This window comes from Leptosomus discolor, chromosome Z (assembly GCF_034619465.1).
Source record: "Leptosomus discolor isolate bLepDis1 chromosome Z, bLepDis1.hap2, whole genome shotgun sequence".
NCBI classification, from domain to species: domain Eukaryota; kingdom Metazoa; phylum Chordata; class Aves; order Leptosomiformes; family Leptosomidae; genus Leptosomus; species Leptosomus discolor.
The window spans coordinates 28,610,381-28,634,231 of NC_141419.1; the positions used below are offsets into that span (position 1 = coordinate 28,610,381).

A 23,851-nucleotide genomic window follows, 5' to 3' on the forward strand; every position below is an offset into this window, starting at 1 on the left:
CAGTATTGCTTCCAATACTGTTTGTAACTAAAAAGGAATCACCATACATTTTATTAAAATTAGTGTCACAGCACTTGAATTCTGAGAAGTATTTGTTTACTGCTCCACAGAAAGATGTATCTGTCGTTCTGCCCCCAAACAAGATACTATTATTTTACATTCCCAAGTCATGTTAAAGAGTGATAATAATGTAGAAATGGATCTAGTCAGTACTTATGGCACAGTATGGCTAATTTCCATGCTGTAATACAAAAAATTTGCTTTGTTATTCTAAAACCTAGGAATATTGAGATCACAGACGCATTTCTTTTGGTCTGAATTTAGTCTCTAAAAGCCACTTTTGATGGAGCTATTCGGTATGGAAATATATTGGAAATTTTCAATAACTCTATGATCTCGCCACCTCAATTTCACTGACTATAAAATGGGGATAGCTTCCCCCTCCACCCACCTCCCCCCTTCCCTCTGGGTATTGTGAAGCTTATGGCCAGACTGTGTACTATATTTAATTAGAACTTAAACCCCAGAACTGGTGCCAGATTTTCAAAATAACTCACAAATCAAAACAAGAGGCCAGATGTTCAAAAGAACAAAGCACACTGGGTGCAGGAGCTTCCCTCAGATTCTCATAATGGGAAAGTAGGTGCTAGACCATTCAAAAATCTTACCATAGTTGTAGGTGTTAACCACATTAAAAATCTCCTTCAGAAATTAATTTGTAATGCCTCCAAGTGCTTCGAGATCCTTGAAAGAAGAATGAAATAACCATGCATTGAATTAGTTAGACCCAATTCCTCTTTTCATTCACAGAAAAGGAATTTGGAATTCGGTCTTCCATCTGTTTGGGGGCAAGGAAGAGACTGTTTCTTGGCTTGCTTTTTTCCCTAGTATCACACAGAAAGCTTTCTGCTTTTTTTTTGCACATGCTTGTTCTAAGCAAAATGAAGAAAGATAACTAAAACTGGAGTAGGATAGGCTGCCAGTGGATAACTGACAAATTAAGCTATGTTTCCTTCTCCCACACACAAGCCTTCAGCTTAGCCCAATACATCACACAGAGCACAAGGGAGGAGGATGTATTGGCTTTTTCTGCTACAGTCACATTTGCATGAAAAGGAGCAGTCAAACGAAAATTAAGCACTTAAACAGCTTAAAAAAGCACTGGTTCAGAATACTGTACTTCAATAAAACATTCATTGTTATTCAATGCTTGGCAAATGATATTGCCATCACATACTAGTAGAAGAACCGTGAAGAATAAATGCTATCTGAAAAAGAGGCTTGTACTTATGCAGCGCTAATGACCATCTAAAAGAGCGATTCTGCATGGTTACATCCTCTTTGAGATTCACAGCTGCAGCTTCACAAGAGCAGCCATACATCATAATCTGCAGCCATTTTAGGCTACCCTTGTGCTTTGAAGAGCAATATGGGCAGTAAGGAACCGCTAATCTGTAAATTTACAATCAAAACCAAGTTTATTCAGCGGTGATAACTGAGGAGGAGGAGGTATTCAAATTTTCATACTGACAACACTTTTGATTGTAACAGCAGCGACACATGGGGAAGAGATCTCCATGCTTAGTTTCATTAGAGAGAAAACATACTCATTATTACATTTTTATTTCTAATTCATTGTAACAGTGGCACCGAGTAGCACACAAGCCATTCTTTTAAAAGATCAGATATATAACACTCACGTTTTAATTAACATGAGGAATTTCCTTACTGAACAACATGCTGATCCTATAAACATCATTAATTAACTGATACACGGTTGCTTTTCATAAAGGTAACAGCTTCGGAACAAACATTATTTCACCACCATACTTTGAAACTGTTCGGTAATCAAAGGCCACTAAACTAGCCACAGGTTTTATGGGCAAACCAAAGATAGCCTTCACTTTCTAGATGCACAAGATTTATGGCCACCCCCATCACACTGAAGTATTTTCAATTACGCACACTTCCTCAAGCTCAGTTATATGGAAGCAACTACAGGTCTCTGCACATCTGTGGCTTATTAATATAACTCTTTGGTTCTTTAATTCAGTTAGACAACGTAAAACAGTCTAGAAACTCTTTTGTCATTACTGTGCTCGTTAGCCTCATACATTAAATATCTTTATCTCTTTCTACAACTACCTAAAGTACGTTACTCAGGGTAGGTCATTCAAGGTAGCCCTCCACTGCCCTATAAATGGCATCAGCCATCATCACGATAACTCCCACAATATCTGTATGTACAAATTTGGAAGAGGAAGCTCCAGAAGAGAGAAATGGGGCTGCTGCCAGTTTAAGCTGTCAAGAGTTCAACCAGAGGTTAACCATAACCAGGAAAGACGGTGCTTTGCTTTCAGCCCCCAGTACTGTAACAGCCAGTGTACGTTTACTGTGCTTCTTAGGCTTCTCTTGCTGAGACGAAAGTAGCTTGAAATCCAAGTTACTACAAGCATAAGCATCTGTATGAAAAAGCTGGCATACTAACCCTTTGGCAATTAGTTACTGCCATAGGCTCCTCTGCACTCTGAAAACATCTAAAAGGAACGAGTCCACCAATTTATATTGGTTACTGAGAAGCTATAGTTCAGCATTAAACACAGCACTTGCAAGTATCTGGCTAGGGCCACAATGTAGGAGGACAATGAAGCCAAGATTCATGAGTCACTCGGTGTCACAACCTCAAGTGAGCAACACAGAGACTCAGTGGAGAGACTGTCCTTCCCTCGCCAAAGGCTTACACTCTTGGTTCCTCTTCTTTTCCAAAGAGGTGCTTTGTTATTTCCTCATCATGGGATAGCTTATAGAAAGCTAGCTAATGTGCACTAAATGCAGAACAACAGCACGCTATTTCTACAGTCACATCACTACCTGGCTCCCTAAACAGCACAGATCTGCACATAAGCACAGAATCTATCAAATTGCATCACTTGCACAAGGAAACGTATGGTTTCGTATTTCCATAGGTTACCATTAACTATTTCACTTGGGTTCACAGGGCAATGAACAGACCAATGAAAGATCCCCAAAAGACTGTTTAGGACTCTGCCGTAAAGACAAGGCTGTTCCTGTCTTGCACCAGCTCCAAAAGATGTGGATTCCGGAGACTGGTGGCAAGGGTGGAAACAGAAGCAAAATAAATAAAAAATCCCTCCTCGTGACCAGAAAACAGATGTTGCTGAACCTCCCCCACCCCGCCTTAAACAACTTCCCTTGAAGAACTGAGCAGTGAATTTTCATTGTATCTAAGTGAGCTTGATTCACGTGAACTAACTTGGTTCTGGCTCCTACTATTATGCCTCATAACACTCTTCTTCTTGCTATCTCTGGTATTCTTCCTAGCTATGTCCAGAGCACCTGGCCACCAGAGAGCCACATGAGAGGTTTCAAACGTTGCTAAAGAGGTCTAGACTTCCAAAACAGGACAGCAAAGGAGACAAGGATTTCATCAGTCAGGTTTCTACAGGCTCAGTCCCTTCAGGTTAATGAAACCTTGTTAAAAACGAAAGCCCTGACAGAGTTGTTCCAGATAGAGGGCTTACCTTGGACATTTCTATACATTTTTGTGGTTTCACAACACATTTTCTTATTAAATTGGAAATACTTTTCTCTCCGCGGTAACCGGTTGATAAGTCCACAAAAGCAACTGGGAAAACTGACAAAACTATACTAGGGAAACAGAGATTTGACTATGTATACAATCTGTCAAATGAGCAGGAGGGTCTTGAGGAACATTTTCTCCCTATATTCCACATCTTCTACCAACATTGAATATGGCACAAGACAGGAAAAAATGAAAAAGGCACTACAATGCGAGATTAAAATGCAAAGAATTAGCATCACGCAAATGTGAACAAAAGTAAGAACAATCATCTTGTGGAAATAGGAATTACGCATAAAGTAGTGATGGCCTTCATAAAGAAATTGGGCAATGTAATACAATAAAGTAAAAAGACTTTCAGTGCTCATTAACCTTTTCTTTTTTTTTTTTTTTCCCCCACCATTATATTGCTCTGGTTAACCAGGAGATCGCAAATGTCAGTCTGAATGCCCAAATAAACTCAATACTCAAAAATTTAGGCTGGAGTCACACATCTTGTTACAGCTGCAACTGAGCTAAATTGAAACAAGGGTGTCAAACCCAGCAACTCACCACCAGCCCCACGTCATCTATTCTGGAAATCATTGCCTTTCCCTCCACACTCCACCTTTCATCCCAATCAAGTCAGACACTGGGTAAGAAAAAGCACGCTGTTGTCATCACCTGGTCTTTTTCGCGCCCCCCCCCCCCCCCCGCCTTTTTTTTTTTTGACAGAAGCAGGCTAGGGAATGACCCACCTTCTAGAAAATAAGGAGGGAAAATAAGAAAGTACTCATCAAGGATGAGTATTGATAGTATTCTGGGTAGATGCCATTAGGAGCCCACATGGGATTACAGCTCAAGTTTCATTTTCAGAAACCGAACAAAACTGTTCCACTGATAGCTGCAGGCTGAGGCACACTGTGGCAGTCAGCTACCAGTGGTGTCCTGGCACTGGTCCATTCACATCCATTTCACAGATACAACTTCACTACCCATCCAGATGCAAAGACTACAGTACAGCCAAGACATTTGCAAACACTCTTCTGTATGAAGCCATGCAAAACCTTTTGTGAGAGAACTGAACAAAAACGTGACCTTTTGCGTCCTGAAGTCAAGAAAACACTGTTTACCATAGTCCCCTTCCACACTAACAAACCCATAAAGACACCAAAGAATTCCTGTAGTGCTCTAAGAGGAGTTAGTCTTGGAGGTACTGCTTCCTCCAAGTGCAGCCTGACTTAAACCAAACCAAGGAACTTACGTTTCCCTGCTCAGAAAACTTGTCGTGGTGCTTTGCTCTCATACCCCAAACCGAAACACAGTAATTCAATTCTAAAGTGGTATATGAGTTTATTTTTAAATGAAGCTTTAGTTTAAAATGAGAGTCAATTAATCTCAAAGTAACTAATATTGTCTCCCTGCTCATAGCCTGGTCTCTCAGTGAATGCTTTATAAATTTAGTAATGACTAAACCAAATTAGCCTAATTACCTGAAAGACCTGGTATATTGACTTTCAGTTTTCAGATGACCTTCTGTAAATCAGGACATGGAAAATACTGAAAGTATAAGAATGAACAACAAAGGTGTCTGTCACCCTCTGCATCCATGGAGCTGGTTTTTATTCCCAAAAGGAAGTAAACAGTGACTCTTTTGTGCAAGAGAGGCAAGATCCAGATCAAAAATAGCCATGGACCATACAAATGCAGGCCAAATAAGACAGAGAAAAATGTACTCTGACCTCTGTATTTAAACTTGTCGAAGGTCTGTCTCCTGTAAGATAGTGAAAATTTGTTAGTGCAGGTTAAACCACTCATCCCCCACTCGGTTCTGAAAGTATTATTATATTTGCATGGCTTTTTTGGAAAGAATTAAAAGTTGATAAATATAAGAAAAAGGAGCTCTTATGCCACCATAAATATTATCCAGAGCTATTTTTATCTTAATGAGTTAAAATCATGTGAGCAACTTCCTTTTTTTTTTTTCAGAATTTTACCAGCCCCTTGGCTTCCAGTACAACAACAAAACTTAAACCAAACCTGTATCATATTTACCAAATCCTGAGAATAAATAATTTCTTGGTCTTAAACATTGATTTAAAATGCAAATTTCCTTCAGAATTTACTGAGACCCACATTCAGGGCAAAATTGCTTAATTACTGTTTTTTACTGTACCAAGGAGACATAGAAGTTCATTATGTCTATCAAGCACTCCGATATGGTACTAGTCATAAAGCAAACTCTTAACTTTCTATTACATACTTCACTACATTGATCAAAAATGGAAGACTTAACCTGGAGTGAATTTGTCTACTGATAGTTAAGCCTCACATACCTAAAAAAAAAAAAGTAATTTTGTCTTGAGAATTTATGAAACTTCAGCTGTTACTTCAATGCTATCATTTTTAACCTGCAGTATGAAGACCATCCCTGTATCTGTTAGAAGCAGTAGCAACAATAAAATTATATACTTGTAAGTAGATCGAAAAAAATATCACCGTGTGGAGGCTATGACTTAAAATTTCCTATTACAGGCTGGGTTTGTAGCTCTGCCTGTCACCTTAAACAAGTTCTAAAGTACAATGTGAGCAAAATCACAATACCAGAACATAATGTAAAGTTCTTTAAGGGTCACTTAGAACACTGCTTTCAATCACTGAAAATATGATGCCAAACACTCATTTTACAAAATAGACATCAGATAACAGACTGGTTTAATGTTCCAATGGGAACAGGCATTTCACTGCCTGGGGAGAAAACAAAAGGACATAAACTACAGAAATACGCATATAATTAGAGTGCACGTAAGAGACCAGATTCTTACATAACTTTCAAGGCAGCATTCTCCTTGCAGAGATTTTAGTGCTAATGTTGCTACTCATTTCAAAGCAACCCAATTCTGCTGCTAAATGCAATGGGTGAAGTAGTCTGTTACTTGGGAATACAGCTATATGCACTTCACCACGTACCAGCTCTCATTCTCTGGATAAGGAAATACAGCAGAAACTAAATATAAAGAAAAAAAAACCCACTTTATTAAGAAGAATACTGTTGTTAGGGTTACTACATAGTAGACTACAGTTTGAAAGAGTAGTATTTTTAATAGCACAAGCTACTGGCAATGCTCCTTCATGACTTTATATATAAGCAGAAAGTTACATTTTATACACCGTCAGTAAATTTCAATTAAGCAATATTAGAAGAAACAACACATACTGTTGCTAAGCACTTGAGAGGCAACACCTGAAGCTCATCAACTTTTTTCCTGTCCCCTTATGGAAACTATACAGTTTAATGTACACTAAAAACTTTCCTATTCCTGTACTGAATTTCAAATATGAACAACTAATAAGTACTTTTTTTTTTCCCCTGCATCTTCTTACTTGTCTTTACATAAACTTGCCACTAATCAAAGCAACAAACCCCTCAATGTCCATTGTATTATAATTTAAAGGGCAATCAAACTAAAAGCATATTTCGTAATGACTTCAAAAGACCGGACACAACTTGCCAAACTCAGCTATGCTTACTCCCTTTCCCATGCAAACATACTATGCCACTGAAGATAGAAAATGGAATATTTATAGTGAGTTTTACATAGGCCAAACATAATTCTTCAGAATGTTCATAGTCTGATCAAATCAACCCAAATCTTCACACAAACAATCATGACACATTTTCCAAGAAGGCTTTGCCTACCGAGCTACCGGCAGCAGGGATGTTCTGTATAAATAAAATGTTTTCTCTTCCATGACCTTTTTTCCCCTAATACACATTTTCCTATTTGGAATTTGTAAATTCATTTTCACAGAGATGGTGATGGGGAAATGACAGTAAAGAAGTCACATTAAATAAAACTTAAAAGGTAAAAGTTTTGAAAGGCTATAAATCAGTGAAAAAGAGGAGGTTCAAATGAAGAAGCTTGAACAACCTTTACTGTAGAGGTTACTCCACTTCGGCTATAATGTTTTCTTGACTTTGATCTTTAAATCAATGACTCATGAAAACGATATCTTCAAATTTACAGGCCAGTAAGTGGGTCTTTAAAAAAAACGTTGTACACCAATAAAGCAGGAACCATAAGCACTTCTTAACCGTTTGAACTGTCAACTAATTAATCATGATACTGAAACAAAGGCCCATTTTAAAAACTCGCTCTTAAAAAGGAAAGGGGAGAAAGGAAAAAACAGTGGAAAAAAACATCTTGAGAGCAAACCAAACTGCATTTCAGGGAAAGACGTTCAAGAAAATGTTTTATGCTTTCTCACATTAACAGAGGCATTTCTCCCCCACCCCATTCAGACAGAAAACAAAAGAGGGCACCTTTCCTTGCAACTGACTGGTGCCCCTTGGCTGGAAGCAGCTCCAGTTGTCAGGTTCCTGTCCGTGTGTATGGTGCACCAACACTTCCCTTCTCCCACCCTTTTGTTCCTATTTAATATGTGCACTTTGCTCAGCAGTCTTTGCTGTTAAACAATTCATTTTTTTTCCTTGCCTCCTCTGCTTTAGGAGGAGGCAAAAATAGCAGGACTTACTCACAAAATATAAAGCTCATTTCCTGTACCTTAGTGCCTCATTCTTTCACCTCCTTGTCCATAGGATTTGGCTACCAAATAGGTCTTAATCTGTAAACAAATGATTTGCTCTACAATTAAACCATTCAGTTCTTTTTTTTTTTTTTTCCCCCCTTTCTGTGGCTGCTTGGCTGCTGTCCAATGTGGAGGCTCATAGGTTCTTCTATTATTTAGTGCTGGTTAAAAGGCAATAAGCTCATTTAGAGTTTATAGAACTATAAGCTATCAACAAAAGCATTTAATGCTTCTCTCAAGCACTGTGCCTTTTGCTTGAAAAATTAATAATGTATGGTTGTGTGTCTGTGTGTATACATATGTGTGGAGGTGATTTTTTTTATGTGTTGGCCTGGTTAAACACTCTAGATGTCTTTAAGTCAGTTATTGTAAGCTACAAATACATGCATTTCACTCCAATTTTAATTGTGTGTGCACTTTTCTCTCAACAACTGACAATCACAGGAACTGCAGTTCACCGTGGCTACAGAGCTGAACCTCAAAGACTTTGATGTTGTACGAGACAAAAACATGCCATGCTGCTGCAGCATTTCACAATGTTTGCAAATACCGTTTCCTTATAAAACGATGTTGTGAATCACAGGAGTCTACTAGAGTCAGCAAAACCTTTAGAGAAATAAATAACATGTTAGGTTTCTCATCTCTGCAGTTAAAGAGTCACTCACAACCCAAGAGAAAACAAAATAACATCAAGGTCATTTTCCTTTATCTCTATTTTTACATTTTTGCTCTTAGTGGAAATTAAGTTTTCACGGACTATGAACCAAAACACAGTGTGTGTGTCTTTTCACCTTCATTCAGATGTTTATACATACAACACGGGACTAGGGGAGTACATCTCAATGTGGGATGGTAAAGACAATTAAATATTTTTTTCTTTACCGTGTCTATCAATAGTGAATTATTGTAAATGAAAAGCTAAATTTACAGCTATAAATCTCATTTAGAAATGACAGGTACTTAGCAATATCAACTTCAGCAATATACTTTCAATGAAATTCTGCAAGCCTATTTAAAGTCTATTACAGCTCGTGACATCAATCTGCCAAGCTGCAGAGTGCTAAGCTCCGCTAAAGATTTGCACCCATAAATTTAGCTACTGATATATTTGAATTAAATACACTGTGTTTCTCCTTATAGGCAACTACAGACATAAGGCATTGAGGTGGATGGGCAATAAAGCAGAATTGTCACGGAGCATCTGATGCCAGTTTTGCCTGAACAAGAACTGACGTTCAGATTCCCACTTGGGTTTAGATTCCAGTCCTCTCCATGGTGTTTTAGTCTACATTTCCACACTTTCCACTCAAAATTTCACTTTTTCCCCAATGAAAATACAACACTAAAGGCCATATTCTTACTGCAACTCTTCATAGGAATATGAACATTACAGGAGAATCCTGAAAACTCAATTTATATAAAATATTTTAAAGGTACACCCATGTACTTATGTATATACACACAGAAGTACAAACACACACAAAAGGATGCACACGAACAGATTTTAATTAGCTGTACCTATTAAGACTCACCAAAGACCAAATGAGTCTCTGTCTCCCTACTCCCAGCCATGTGACAGCTTCTGGAGTTGCAGATAATGGATGGCAGGCAGACAAGTGGCAGGTAAGTATGTTATACTGAAAAACTACTCAGAGGTTAAAAAAAAATGTTGTGCTAGTCCTGCAGAAAAGAAATGCCTCATATCCTGAACTGGCACAGCAATCACAACAGAATTTTAACCTTAACCGTTCATTTTTCAAATTCATCCATATGCAACCTATCTTCAGTAATTACTGACCAGCTGAAAAGGTTTTGTAAAAATTAAGCCGTTAAGAGGCATTTTAAACAAATATATATTTCAGTTTGAGGAAAAATGTAAATCTTGGAAGTAGTTTGAAAATAGTTGGCAAGTTTTCCTCCCAGAGTGAATTTGGAGGCTCAAAAATAAATATTCAAGAGCATTAATTTGTTTCTAGATGTGTGCGTGCAAGTAAAACAGCAGCCATAATGTGGAAATTTGAGTCACATTTTGCAACTAATTGGAAGCAGATTAGAATTCTGCCTCAGGGGAACATTGTCAAACTAGAAGCTGGAGCAAATGAAGAAAGAGGCGAAAGCATCGTGAAGAGCTGACAGATTTACAGTGCTCAAGGCAATAAACGGGTACTAGATGAAAATGAATGTGCTTCACTGTACTGCGTGCAGTTTTCAGTCATATCTCAGCAATAACAGCATACAGCCATGAAACTATTATTTTCACAGAGATGGTGAAGGAAAGAGTAAGAATGAACAAAACACTATTCAGGCAGTGTGCAAAAAAATATAAATCATACAGTGGCTCACATTGTTACAAGAATAATCAAATTGGTCATACCGGGTCCTGTTTTGTAACCTGGATGCACCTCAAGTAGGGCTTACCCAGACATAATGCAATGAACTACTTAGTTGAGTTGAGATAGGGCTTGTAAGACCTTGCTCACTGTAAGCAAGAGTCAAAGCATTAAGCTCCTAAGGAAAAAAAAAAAACCACCACCACCACACATACATTTTATATTTTTAAAGCTAAGAATAACACAGAACACTGCAGACAGATAAATTGGAGGCAGAAGGGAAAAATCCTTTTCAGAGGGGTGCTTAAGAAAGGTTGGAGGGGAATATAAAAATTAAAATAAAGCGTGGAGGCTAATGTACCAATGCTGTAATGGAAACAGCTGCTAGCTTTCTCCTTCAGTGTTTGACATCTGGTGCAGCATCACAGGAAAGACTGTTAAAGGATCTGGACATGAAATGTAAATATAGACTATTAGCAAAACTCAGTTGCTGTATTTGTAGGACAGTAGCAGCTCTTTTTTCAAGTTGTGTATATACACACACACATACATACATATACACCTCCCCCCATACGTATTTATGTATATATTGATATACATACACACATACACATATACAACTCTGTCCTTAAGCAGCAACTAGTAACACTAGTACATGACACTGCACCTTACTACTGGCTGAAGTAAGACTATGAATTTCGTTTTCTAGTATCACTAGAGGTGTGGAACAACTACCTTCACTGTTCTCAAATCACAGCAGTATTTTTCCTTCAAATTCCAAACTCCCGTGCAATTCACATACACTGCCTAACGTTCAAACCAGGACAAAAATTAACCAGTAAAACTTTATGTCAAATATTTTCAATCTATCCAGAAATACTCCTAGAATATTAGATTCTTACCGTCAGTGCAAGCTAACTAAACAACTCTCTGGACATTTACTAAATCAGATTTAAAACTCCTAGCAGCAAAACAAAGTTCAACTGAGTAATGAGGTCCATTTCTAATTGTAGTTGCTTCTAACTATTACCTTCTGTCACAGAGATACAGACTAGTTTCATTTCCCTCCTTCAAAAAAGAATTGGCAAGAACATGAAACTCTGAAAACATGCAACTACTGCCATTACTCCACTGCTGTAAGCCTGTAATAAAGCACAGATTTGATAGTACTATCCATGTAGTGTGGCGAACCACACACAAATAAACAGTTCTCCACGAAGAATGAAAACCCAAAGACCAAAGCCTTCCAATTCAAACATTATTGTTGCTTTTAACATAAGCCATCCACAGAAATCAGCCAAGGAGGTGACAGGAAACCCAAAAATAATTTGGTCTGGCCCTATGCACTATGAGAAAGGAGATTACAAGTTGCTTTTCACTCTTCTTACTGGCCAGGGAAGCAGCGAAAACTATAAAAGGTATGCTTATGTAACAGACAGCTATGGTAACACTCCTGTGAAGATGCATTTCTACCATAGTTCAGCACAGCATCACAGAAATTCATCAATAAAGGTGGCATTTGAGTAGTGTGAATTTATGTTTGAGGAGGGGTGGACTTAACAAACCCCCTGAATTAATTCAATGGCTAATGCAAATGACTAAATGTGTGCAAAATGAAACTGTCTAGTGCACACAGTTAAAGAGGCCAGATGTGCCTTAAAATTTCCTGGGAAACTGAGCCTAAACTTGGTGCTTTCTTTTATCAAAATGAAGAGAGCAAGCTCTAGGAGTTTACAAAAGTGTGACCAATTGGAGCTTAGTCTGCTGTTGCTAATTGAAGCATGAAAAAAAGCCAGTTTCTGAGGGCAAACTACAAACATACACTTTTTATATTCCACTGCCACATGATAAAAAACAGAATCAAGCTGACTGGTAGAAACTTGACTGGCAACCAAAGACCAAGCTATTATTTCAAACTGTTATGGGAAAGCAATAAAATTGCTACCAGGTCTCCTCGTGTTACTCTTCAATAAAAAGAAACCATCAGGGAAATAAGAGGAAAAGAAAACACATCAAAACCTCTAAAGTTCCTTTAAATAAAAATACAATTCTGTGGCATAATGCCATCTGCTTCTTGCATAATATGACAAGACAATTCAACAACTAGAATACCAGTGTTTTGAAAACACCAAGTAACCACAATTAATAGACTGTAGTTTGCTCTTCTGACTGCAAAAACTGCATTCACACACCACGATTGGCATATGTTTCAAACATCCCCATTAGGACATTTTTCTTATGTTATTATTTGGTGGAGAGTCTCAGGAGACAGAAACACCTCAGCCAAGGTGGGATTGTTTCCAGGAATAAGATTTAGGCTAGGAAGACTCAAAAACAGAGAGGAAGATGAGAGAAGATAAGGGAACCAAATGTTCAGTATTTATTTTTTCTGCAGATAGGTAAGTCAAAATGGTTGAGGAATATTCATCAAAAGGACATACAGATCAACATAGCACATCTTCACATCAAAATTACTGAAACAAGAGCTTCACATTTAATTTCCAATGGCTCTCATCTGAATAACCTCAGTAGATGTCACAGGTAGATGCTAGAAGAGTTGATCCCTCTCTTTTGAGATTCAGCAGTATCTGCCATCCTACAGGAAAAGCAGACATATTATAAACTTCTGTCACTAAAACGCAACATTTTTACTTCCAGTGTTGACTTAAGATTTCAGAAAATGTAATCAACACCACAGCTACCCTAGAGCTGGAAAACCTATATATGCAATCATCAATTCTATTAATCGCATGCAACCAACCTTACGTGCTCACTTCATTTGTTTAAACAAGCAGTCTTACATATAAGCATATATGTTACGTATGTGTACATGTACATGCAAACAAGGGCATCAGAGGAAACTACCTATTCCCACTCCCTTGCATTTTCTCTCAGCTTTTTCGAAAAAGGGAAGAAAAAAAACTTACAAAGAACTTGCTTGTCAGTCAAGTCACTCTGAATAGTTTTACAACCTTTCATTCAAATGTAAAGGCTTTGTTCCAATTGCCAAGACCATTTAGTCAGAATAAAAAGAGAAAATGCAATAGAGAGTGCTTACTGAAACCCTGGCTACAGCACAAGCAAAGTCATAGTCTGATCTTCGTATTTGCCAAAATGGCTACTCAGTCTCCAGTACATTGTGCTTTTAATTCAAGAATATAATAATAATTTTTTAAAATATCTTTATTTAAAATCTCATTTTAAGAAAACCCCTCAAGTCCTGCTATGAAAACTGGTAATTATCTTTATTAAAATTATCTCATTTCAAACATATTTTTAAGCAAATTAAAATATGATAACTTCTATTATTATTCACTTTGGCAAAACGCTGAACCACAAAGAGCTCCACTGGTCAGAAACACTCTGGTGCAAAAAGTGAAAAAGAAAAAAAGTTCATCAAATTGGAAAAAAAAAACCACAAAACTGAACTTTCATAAATTTTAAAAAGCTATTTTAATTCTGTCATCGTCAGAAATTTTCATGGGAACACCGTTTGCTATATTTCACCCAACAGGAAACGTTATGCATAAACCAAAATTTAAAAAAAAAGACCAATATATTTTCTGTAATTATTATTAAGAAATAAAAACAACTCCTTGACACATAAACACACAAAACCAAATACTAGTTTTTAGTAGAACTATGGCCAGCCCTTCAACTGAAGTCGCTGCATCTACAGATCCACAGGTGTGACCCTATGGACTCATGGGAAGATGTATTTCTATCGGAAGAAATAAAGCACAGTTAAGAAGTCAGATAATCTCTCCAGCCTTTCAGGAAATGCAGTGATATATCACCATGTACGTTAGAACTCTACTAAGCATAATGTAAAATTGGTACGCTGCTAAGCATATTACATAAAGAATAATGTGGTTGTCAGACCATCTGTACACAGTACCTCAGCTCAGAGCAAAGCAGACTCTAAAGCCTGGTTATATTCAGCAATCCCAGTCATATACCATGGAACAATTTGGGGACCTAGAGCTGCTACGCCATTCAAAGAGCAAGTGCTATACTCGAGAAACACAGAACATGTGGCAACAACACTGAGCTGCCTAAGTAGCTGCAGAAGTAATGTAACCTTATTTTCAAGGGTGGGTGATGGAAATCCAAAGGATAGACGTCTTTAACCAAAACAGAAGTAAAGGTGGTGTTTCTGACAGCAAAAATGTCAGTTATTTCTAAGACCATATTCCCGATGATGCTTGTAAAATGTGCTAGATACCACATGTACCAGTAATACCGTGTATGATGTGGAGAAACACTGACTTTTTTACTCTTTTAGTCCACTTTTACAAATGCAAATCGCATGGATAACAGAGCAAATAAAGGGGAACCTGCATTCAGGTTCAAAGGATGTGTCCCATTAACAGAAAGCAGGCCACAAAATCTCGCGCAAACGTCAGTAATACGGAGCCTATAGATGACACATCATTAATTTCTTAGGGGAAAAAAAAAAACCAAACCAAACACAGAAGGCACGAGTTTTAGAATGGAAGAAAAACTGAACATTTTAGATTTATGATTTACGTTGTTGTCGATAAAATAGCTTTCCAATTATAGAGGCCCTGGTAGGAGAAACTGGAATGCATTATGTGTTAATGATCACAACCAGGGGTCCAAGCTTACTCTTTTGTCAGAGTTACAGCAGATCCTCCCCGCAGCTTCACCATTAACATGTCTGTTTCCTGTCAGACCACTCAGAGATAATGTCATTTATCTCAGGGCGGCACAAGACTAGTCATTAGCTTCAGTAAAAGACCTCAAACAAAGGCCGGATAGCGTTTTATCCGGGGGCTCGTAGGCTGCAGCCAAGAATCTCATGCTTAACAGTTCAGAACTTAAGTAATCTTTAAAAGAGTAGATTTCCCCCATCAACAATTCTGTAACACTTCTCTGAAGAGCAGAAAAGTCTCTGCATGGAAAATTTTAGTCAGTGATTTTGTCATACACAATTAGGTGACTGTTAAGAGCTTGCTAAAGTTATCCTTTGAGAGTCCTCCCCCCCCCCCCCCCCTTCTTTTACCTCGTAGGGAAAAATTGACAGAATAATTCAGGTTCTACCTAAATAGTAAGACCTTTGAAGAACTGACCCTTATTGTGTTTGCCTGCAGGAGGTGATTCACTACTATAAATTCTTCAATGACTGAGCTTCTGGAAATCTCTTTAAATGAAAGTGGAACTGGTTAACTGTATGTACGAACATGTGTTTTCGCAGTCTCTCCTGTAATACTGCATTTCAGAAAGCTTCTATAAAGTGCCAGGTGAACTTTTTTAAATAATGATGATAATAATAAAAAAAGAAAGTGAGTCGAAAAAATATGAGCAAATCTCAGTTATTCAGTTCCTGGTTTTATGCTGAAAACTAGGAACAGATGGTACCTTCCATGTTACTTGAATCTGGTTATTGAACACCTCTATGGTTACGGCAGATTTTGCTTAGCACTTTTAACATACATTTCATTTATTGGACTATAAAATGCTACTTTGGAAAAACAAGTCTTTATATAGCTATAATTAAAACAAGTCTTGCAGGAAAGCCCTTGAACATGGAGAACATGCTTAACCTCGTGACATCTGCACAATCAATCCGTTCCTTTTTACTGGGTATTTATGAAGTTATTAAAATTGTAAAATTACCAATGCCCAAAGTGAAATATTTTTCCAGTAGTTCTGAGTAAGGTTATCAGCTTCCCTACTTTATTTTATAAACGTTCTAGACTGGCCTCCATTGTGCTATGCTAACTCTTGCTTTGCACAGGAATTCTATAGCAGCTCTGGCCATACATACTGGCAGAGGTCAGCAGGTTCACACGGAAAGCTTTCCTCGGCCAAAGGGCAACACCTCTTCACCCAGCTCAAAAAGCACCGTCACACTACTAGACAGCACTACAGAACTTTAAGAACCTTGAGCTGTGCTTATTGTTAGACACCCATAGTTATCAATGTTTTTAACAGCTAAATCCCTTATGTAGCTTTCAAAACAGTTTGCTGTCAAACAACAATAGACTTTGTTCTTTAATTACAGCAAGTGACCTCCCTGCCCTTTTATTTCACAGTGAATAAACTACACACAAGGCCAGCAAGAAAAGTACATGAAAAGCATATCTCCATAACATCATCAATCAAAGCATGTACTTGAATGATTTATATCAATAGGTAAAACGCACACAGAGTCCCCTGATGAAGTTTAAAACACCCTCAACATTGCTATTAAAAAAAAAGTGAAGATAAACAACAATAGCCAGTATGTTGATTTGCTGAAGTCAACTTTCAGATGTGAAACACTGTCTTAAGTAGAAGCAATAAGCTAATACAAGAGAAAAATTCAATCATGGAATATCACTAGACTGATTCATCTAAGAATTACAACTAGACACCTCTGATTATAGCTTTGTATCTTCTTTCATGTAAACATACTGATTTTCACATGCCAAATACAATTTTCCGGTATCTCAGAGTAAATTGTGGCTGCTTGAATCCCAAAATGTTGCTGCAACACACACAAAGCAAATTCTTGTAGATACTCTCAACACTTTTCTATGTAACAGCTGTTAAAAATACAAAAAAAAAAAAAAAACCAACAAACACCTTAGCTAAACAGATGAAGAGTTCATGCTGACAAACAATCCGTAACTGCTAAAAACGGTATGGATGAGAAATGGAAAATGGATACAGGTTTTAACACCAAAAATCTTAGGAGTGGTTAGCCTACCTGTCAAAGCTACTTATTCAGACATGTCACTGGTGGCTTAACCACAAAATGGGCTGCACGAATATAGCTCAAACATCTTAGAATTACAGCATACTTTGACTTTATCCACATATTAGGGGAGTGGCGACTTTTACAACATACTTGCGGTTTCTGCATAAAAGAGCCAGCAGAACACAGTCATTGATTTAATTAGGCTTCGCAAGATCCAATTTATCATGTTTTACATGACTTTCTGCAGCAAGGAAACAGAATAAATAGACCAAAAATAGGCATTGAAACATGCTGTGAAAGTTAAACAGTGACTACAACTCCTGGGCATCTGCTCCAAGCTTTTCACAAATAGTAAACAAATGCAACATTCTATTTCACACCACATATAAAAACCTGTAGATTTTGATTCAGCAGGCATGAACTCATTTGTATCCAAATTCATGAGACATGTGTTTCACAACATTAAGATAACTGGAAATTGATTTTAACATGTCTCAACCCTGCATTTACCTAGAGATACAAGGTGCTTCATGCAAGTACAGCATATATGCTCTAGTGTATAAACAGTCAAAGCAAGAACACTTAAGGAATCTAAACCCTTTTTTTTAAAAAAAAAAATTCTTTCTAATGATTATTAAACGTTTGGAAAAAAAAAAGCCAGAACAACAAACAGAAAACTAATAGTGCCACAGGCTGGGCTTAAGGTTGCAACCATTGTCAGTAACAACCTTTATTATTACTGTATGTCTAAAAGGGAACATTCTTTGGGAAGAGAAACACTAAGGGATGTTATTGAAGACAGCAAGCGAGCACACCATTGTGCCCGACAATGGCCAACACTGCACGACCCTAATGTGCGAAGCCTATATTAAAGTCGGTGTGTGCCAACAGCAGCGGCTGCTGCTGGAAATGCAAGCTCCAAACCTCCTCCTGGAGCAACAACTACAACACAAAGTGTACTACTGGCTCTGAACTGCTCCATATATGTTTGCTCTGAATTTGCATGCCATACAATTTATATTTCACGTAAGATTACTTGCATGTATATGGACTCTTCATACAATTTCCTGTGTGAGTGAAAACAACACAAAAAACGGGAGAAACCACACCACCCTCTAATCTCTGTTGCCATGACAGCAGCCTTTGAGATATTGAAATGTTCAGATTGCCAGCTAAACAAAATTGTTGAATGTGAACATTTGGCTGAGAGATTAAAAGGCTAAGGGGGTTGCAAAAGGGCAGTACCTCCCACATTCCAGGCAGCCACTGAATCCAATCAAATGGCTCTGACTCTTTAACCACAGCCATTGTGAAGACCGGATTAGGGCAATTTATCTAGATAGTTAAAACAGATTAGAGAACTGCAATTTGAAGACTATTGGCAACAGAAGTAAATGCCTACTGTACTAAGTTAATAAAGAGACCATGAGATTTTAGGACATCGTTCCGCTGCCAACAGAACTTTCATAAATCAAAGTGCAAACATATACACATGAATTACAGCAATCCGGTTTTCTCATCTGCATTTAGAAAAGGTCACAAGGCTCATTCAAATTCATCAGTAGATATGCTATCTTAAAAGCAATAATATGCATACAATATGAAATTAAATTTGTTCCTTTCCTTGAACAGAAGCCCTTGAAATTATCTTCCGGTTGTAACAAAGATCCAATGTCACGAACACCCAAATCTAATCCTCCAGTTGACTGAAATACTACAAAAACTTCAACACGACCGAAATACAAAAAAGCCAGTAATGGGTTGTAAAAAGACTTAAGTTTTCCCTGAGACCTTCAGCCCTCCCAGACACTTGCAGGCCATACAGTTAACACCGACCCGAAAGTTTTCCCATAGCTGAACATTCACTCAGGGAAGTTGTAAAGGCAGGTAATGTAAGACCAACAGCTGACAATAAAGTCACAATCAAACACCTTGAGATTGTTCATTTGGGGGTGTTGGTTTGCTTTATTTTTCAGGCAGACCAGGTTATCTTTGTTTAACAACCTGTAGAATTCATTGGACTCATAATCCTGGGCCAACACATGCCCCCAGATCCCCCAGAAGATGCCTTCTGCCCTATGGACAGAACAATTCCCGCTGACAACAGAACTTCCTTAAAACAGCAGTTAACAAAAGCCAAGCTCTCCCTCCCCCCTTCCCAAAGAACAGAATTGGGGCCATCTATTCTTACAGAAAGCATCCTTCATAATGTAACAGAAGGGAAGAAAAACACACACCCCCATCGGATTTCTTTCATACATTTCAGCCACTCAACAAACGAGTAGTTCACATCCAAGAGCCAGCAGGGCTCAGATAGGAGAGCTCCCCCAGACAGGAGACAAACTGCTCCCCTCTGTTCCAAAACCCGTTTTGCACACATGCATCTCAGCACAAGGTGCATTCCCCTCCTCCCAGCCTCCTCCTTCCATGAAGATGAGAGGTACCGCCTGTCTGCTGGCTCCTTCCTCCCCATCCCTGGGGCCTCTGAGCTGCTGTAGCATGGAAGCCCCCAGTACGATAAGCACCCTGCATCTCCACGAAGCACAACAGCAAAGCCCTGGTCTCTGCGGATGCCTCCTGGTCTACCCCCCCCGAGCACGGTCTCGACGCTAGACAACAGGTCAGAGGAGAAGGGAGAGGGGTCCCTTTAGTCTTTGGGAGAGGAATGGCTGCGAACACCCGCCAGTATTGTGGAAGAGCGTCACCACATATATACAAGACCTGCTGCTCCTGGAGCCTGAGCTACGCACCCCTCTAGGCAAACACACAGACCTCCAGCCTGCAAACACGTGCCATCCCACTGGTACCAACACTGCTGCTCTCTGCTAAAACCGGGGACAGCTCAGTCAGGGTCATCTCCGGGTTCCTCCTTCTGGCTGACTGCGATCAAAAGGAACAGACAAAACAGAAACGTTCTCCAGGTCTGAGGACAGGGAGGGGAAATCATAAGGAAGAAAGAGCAGCACACTCAAAACATGGTGTCTTCTCTCTAGGGAAGAGGTCTCAGGGTTGTTTGTTTTTTGTTTTTTCTTTAAGAGGAAGAACAGATGCCTGTCACAAATAGCAGAGAGGACACAGGAGCCAAACACACAGTTGTGGGACATTTATTATAGACACATGGAGACACAGAAGAGAAGAGGTGGAGAGGAGCTTTGTCCTACCTTTTCTGTTTTCAATTTCTTGATTCGCCTGTGGCTCTCCTCCTCCTCCTCCTCCTTCTTTACCAAAATAGAGTTCCCCATTAACCCTGAATCCGGGGTACTTTTGCTCACCTCCCCCATGGCAGAGGAGGTGCAGTGGAAGGGGCTGCTGCTTCCACCACCACCTCCCTTGGCCCCAAAGCCATAGAGGTGCCCAGGGGGAGCTTGGCTGCTGCCACCTCCACTGCTGTTGGGGTGGCCCTGCTGCAGGTCATGCTGCTTGTCCTTCCTGGATTTTCCTGCATCCTTATCCCGCTTGGAGCCTCTGCTGCCAGGGGCTTTACCTGGTTTCTCCTCTTTGTTTTTCCCACAAGAGGCAATGGTGGTGGTGTTGCTGGTGTTGTTATTATTGCCGTTTGGGTTACTGCTCATGCTTTGACCCAGTGCTGAATTCATGCCAGTTGCCTCTCCAGGGCGCCCTTGGACTTCCTGCCTCTTGCCAGCACTGCTGATCTCAGGAATCCCATACAAGGCAGCAGAAGGCAGAGATTTATTAGCATCCTTAGAAGTTTTACTCCTTTTCACTTTTGATTTGCTAGTCTCTTTGTGAGAGGAATTCCCCTGGGGAGCAGAGGGCTGAACAGAAGCAAATTTTAGGCCATCAGCTAAGGCTGAGGTAGCATTAGCCCCACTGGAAGCCAGACCCCCGCAATCCTTGGAGCTGGTGTTGCTGCTGCTGGTGGTGTTAGTAGAATTATTCATCTCAAATTTCTGTCTGTCCTTCTCCAAATCGGCATCCAAATCAATTATTAAATTCCCAACACCGATTTCCCAATCATCGCCACTGTCGTAAGTGTCAACCGCATTTGGATCCACACCTTTTCCTGCAGTAGAAGTGTTCAATGACATCCTGAATATGAGATCTCTAGAGTAAAAATCCGATGAACTTTCCTTTGGAGATATGGGAACATTCGTTTATCTCCGTTGGGCTGTCTTAAGTTCAACTCTTCTTGTCTTCCTCCCCCAGGTGTGTCTAGGTTCACAACCTGCAGTCCACGTCCACCTTGTCCTGTGAGGAGGGAAAAAGTTGAGTATTTCTTGTCTGGGTGTTACCAGAATATAATACAACTAATAAAAAAAGGGGCAAGGCAGGGGGAGCAAAAAATCATCCACCGTTGCCACATTTTTTTCTTAAGTTTGTTAAACCAGAGGCAATGGCCGTGATGTTTTTATAGTCAGCATCTTTAACCTAGTTGTATACCAACATCCACAATCTCTTAAAAAGCCAGGTCCACGAAAAAGGAAGGAAAAAAAAAAAAAACCCAACTACATGATTTAAATCCACAAAGCTCAGGAAATACAGTCTTAGAAGTGGTGCCTAGCTGTTGGAGCACATGTTGTAATCTAACCCCTTGGACCACCACCTAGGCACGAAAAGGAGAAAAGGAAGGACACAGACCCACTCTTCACGGCATTCCATGGATTTTGTGGCTTTAAACCAGACCCTTGAAGTTCTGTGACTCTCTTACATTATCTTTTGCCCCCCTTCCACTTAATCTCGGGGGGGGGGGGGGGGAGAAGGAGTGCTAAGGGAAGTGGGAAGCTTCATTTTCCTTACCACAATACAGCTTCTGTTAAAAAGCAACAATCTACAAACAGAAACGTCTACTAGAAAATATTAAACTCCATAGGTTAAAAAAAAAAGGGGGAAGAAAAGAAATAAAAAGGTCTTTTTTTCTTTAAAAAGATATTCTCAACATAACAGTTCTAAAAGCAGTTCTAATGTACTCCTAGGTCACACAATTGTTAGGTCTGTTAAACATAGTATTACTGACTGTACAGGAAACTGATTAAGACATACACTTTAAGTGATCTGCACCAAGGTGGCCTCAGTGACCGCAAATGAGTGTGTGTTTGACAAAGCTTAGTTAAAACGATTTTTAAAGGGATCTCTCCCTTTTACAGTCGACTGTCGAAATATTTATACATATATATGCATAATGCTTACCTTAATCCTTTATCATTTTTTAATTAAACCAGCAAATCAAAATGCTGTTCCCACTCGTCTCAGCAACAACTCTGTGCCTCATTTTACTTAAAGAGCAAGTGATCAAGAAGTAGAAAGCAAGTATCATCTCAGCCAGTACAAATCGGTCAATAACATATCTCCCCCTACTTTGGCATACGGATCAGAAGTCCTTTTTTTTGTTTGTTTAGGTTTTTTTCCTCCTTGCTTAAAGAAAAAAAAATGAAAGAAAAAAAATGCTGAGCCTCACAACTTTACCAGCTGGTAGGTAATATTTCACATTCAGAACTGAAGCATCAAGGACCAGATTTTTGTTTGTTTGCTTTTCCTGAATAAGCACCGAGAGGTAATAATCATCACAGTAATTAAAAAAAAAAAAAAAAATGTTTCCCCAACTTCACACTCCGTCTTCAGCCCCGAACCTGGGAGCCATCCTGATCAGTAAGTAATGATCCCATGAAACAAACCTACAGGCGCCCGGGTGTTACAAGACAGAATGTGCTAACATCGGGATAAATTAGTGAAAGGGAGGAAGGAAAAAAAGAAGAAGAAAGGACTGAAAATCTGGGCTGGATTCCGCCTGTTAGTTGGGAAGTGGCATTTTTTTCGCCCGTCCTGACAGATCTGATTTCTTGAAGTAACTTGAGGGGAAACGGGGGGGGGTGGGGGGGTGGGGAGAGGCGAGGAAGAGGAGGAGGAACGGGAGGGGGGAATCACTGATCTGATAAACCGGTTATCAAAACATTTTGTGGGAGTGGAGGAAGGACAGCGTGCTCTCGAACGAAGTAAATTTTCCCAGGGATAAAATTTCGGGGAGGGGGGTGCCTTTCCCCGTCGCCCCCGCCTCAAATCAGCGCTTTTTAAAAATAGTAATAAAAAAAGCATAGGCGCAGATCAGAGTATCAAATTGCTGTCTCGGAAAAAAATAATAATAGTAATGAAAAACCCGGGAGCTTGGGCTAATCAATCATGCGGTAAGTAATTCAGCAATTAAGAGTCCGAGGAGATAAAGCAGACGACCTTTTTTTCAGGACAGATCGCTCCCACCTTATTGTCTCAGCAACCCTCGCAGCCTACTCCTATCCCCCTTCCTCCCCTCGCCCTCCCGGCTCCCCCACCCCCCTCCCTCCCCAAGTCAGACGATCTCGGCGCTTTAGCTTAGTATTTTTAATTAGCCGGCGATGGGAAGCTAAAAGCCGTAATGAATTGCCGGTGGCGGGCGGGGCGGGGGGGGGGGAGGGGCTCGCGTCCGCAACCGCCAACCCCCGAGGCGCGGCGGTTCCGTTACAGCTTCGGCCGCCCGCGTCACGTGAGGCTGGCGGGCTCCATTGGTTGTCGTGAGAACAGAAATGGGTGACAAGCATATCCAGCGAGCGCGGGCCGGGTGTTTAACGCGCGCATAAACCGCATCGGGCAGGCAGAGCCCGTCAGTTCTGCCTCTCGCCCCGGCAGCTCCCCGCGGCCGAGGGGCATCCTGGG

General features: G+C 39.7%; 1 protein-coding gene across 1 annotated transcript in view; it reads right to left on the bottom strand.

Moving 5' to 3' along the window:
• Positions 1-21,255, bottom strand: part of ZNF608 (zinc finger protein 608) — a 79,451-nt gene extending 58,196 nt beyond the window's left edge. Inside the window, exon 1 of the mRNA XM_086479827.1 lies at positions 20,368-21,255. Within this exon, the coding sequence (XP_086335953.1) occupies positions 20,368-21,255 (888 nt within the window). The remainder of the gene's footprint in view (positions 1-20,367) is intronic.
• Between the last annotated feature and the right edge of the window lie 2,596 nt (positions 21,256-23,851).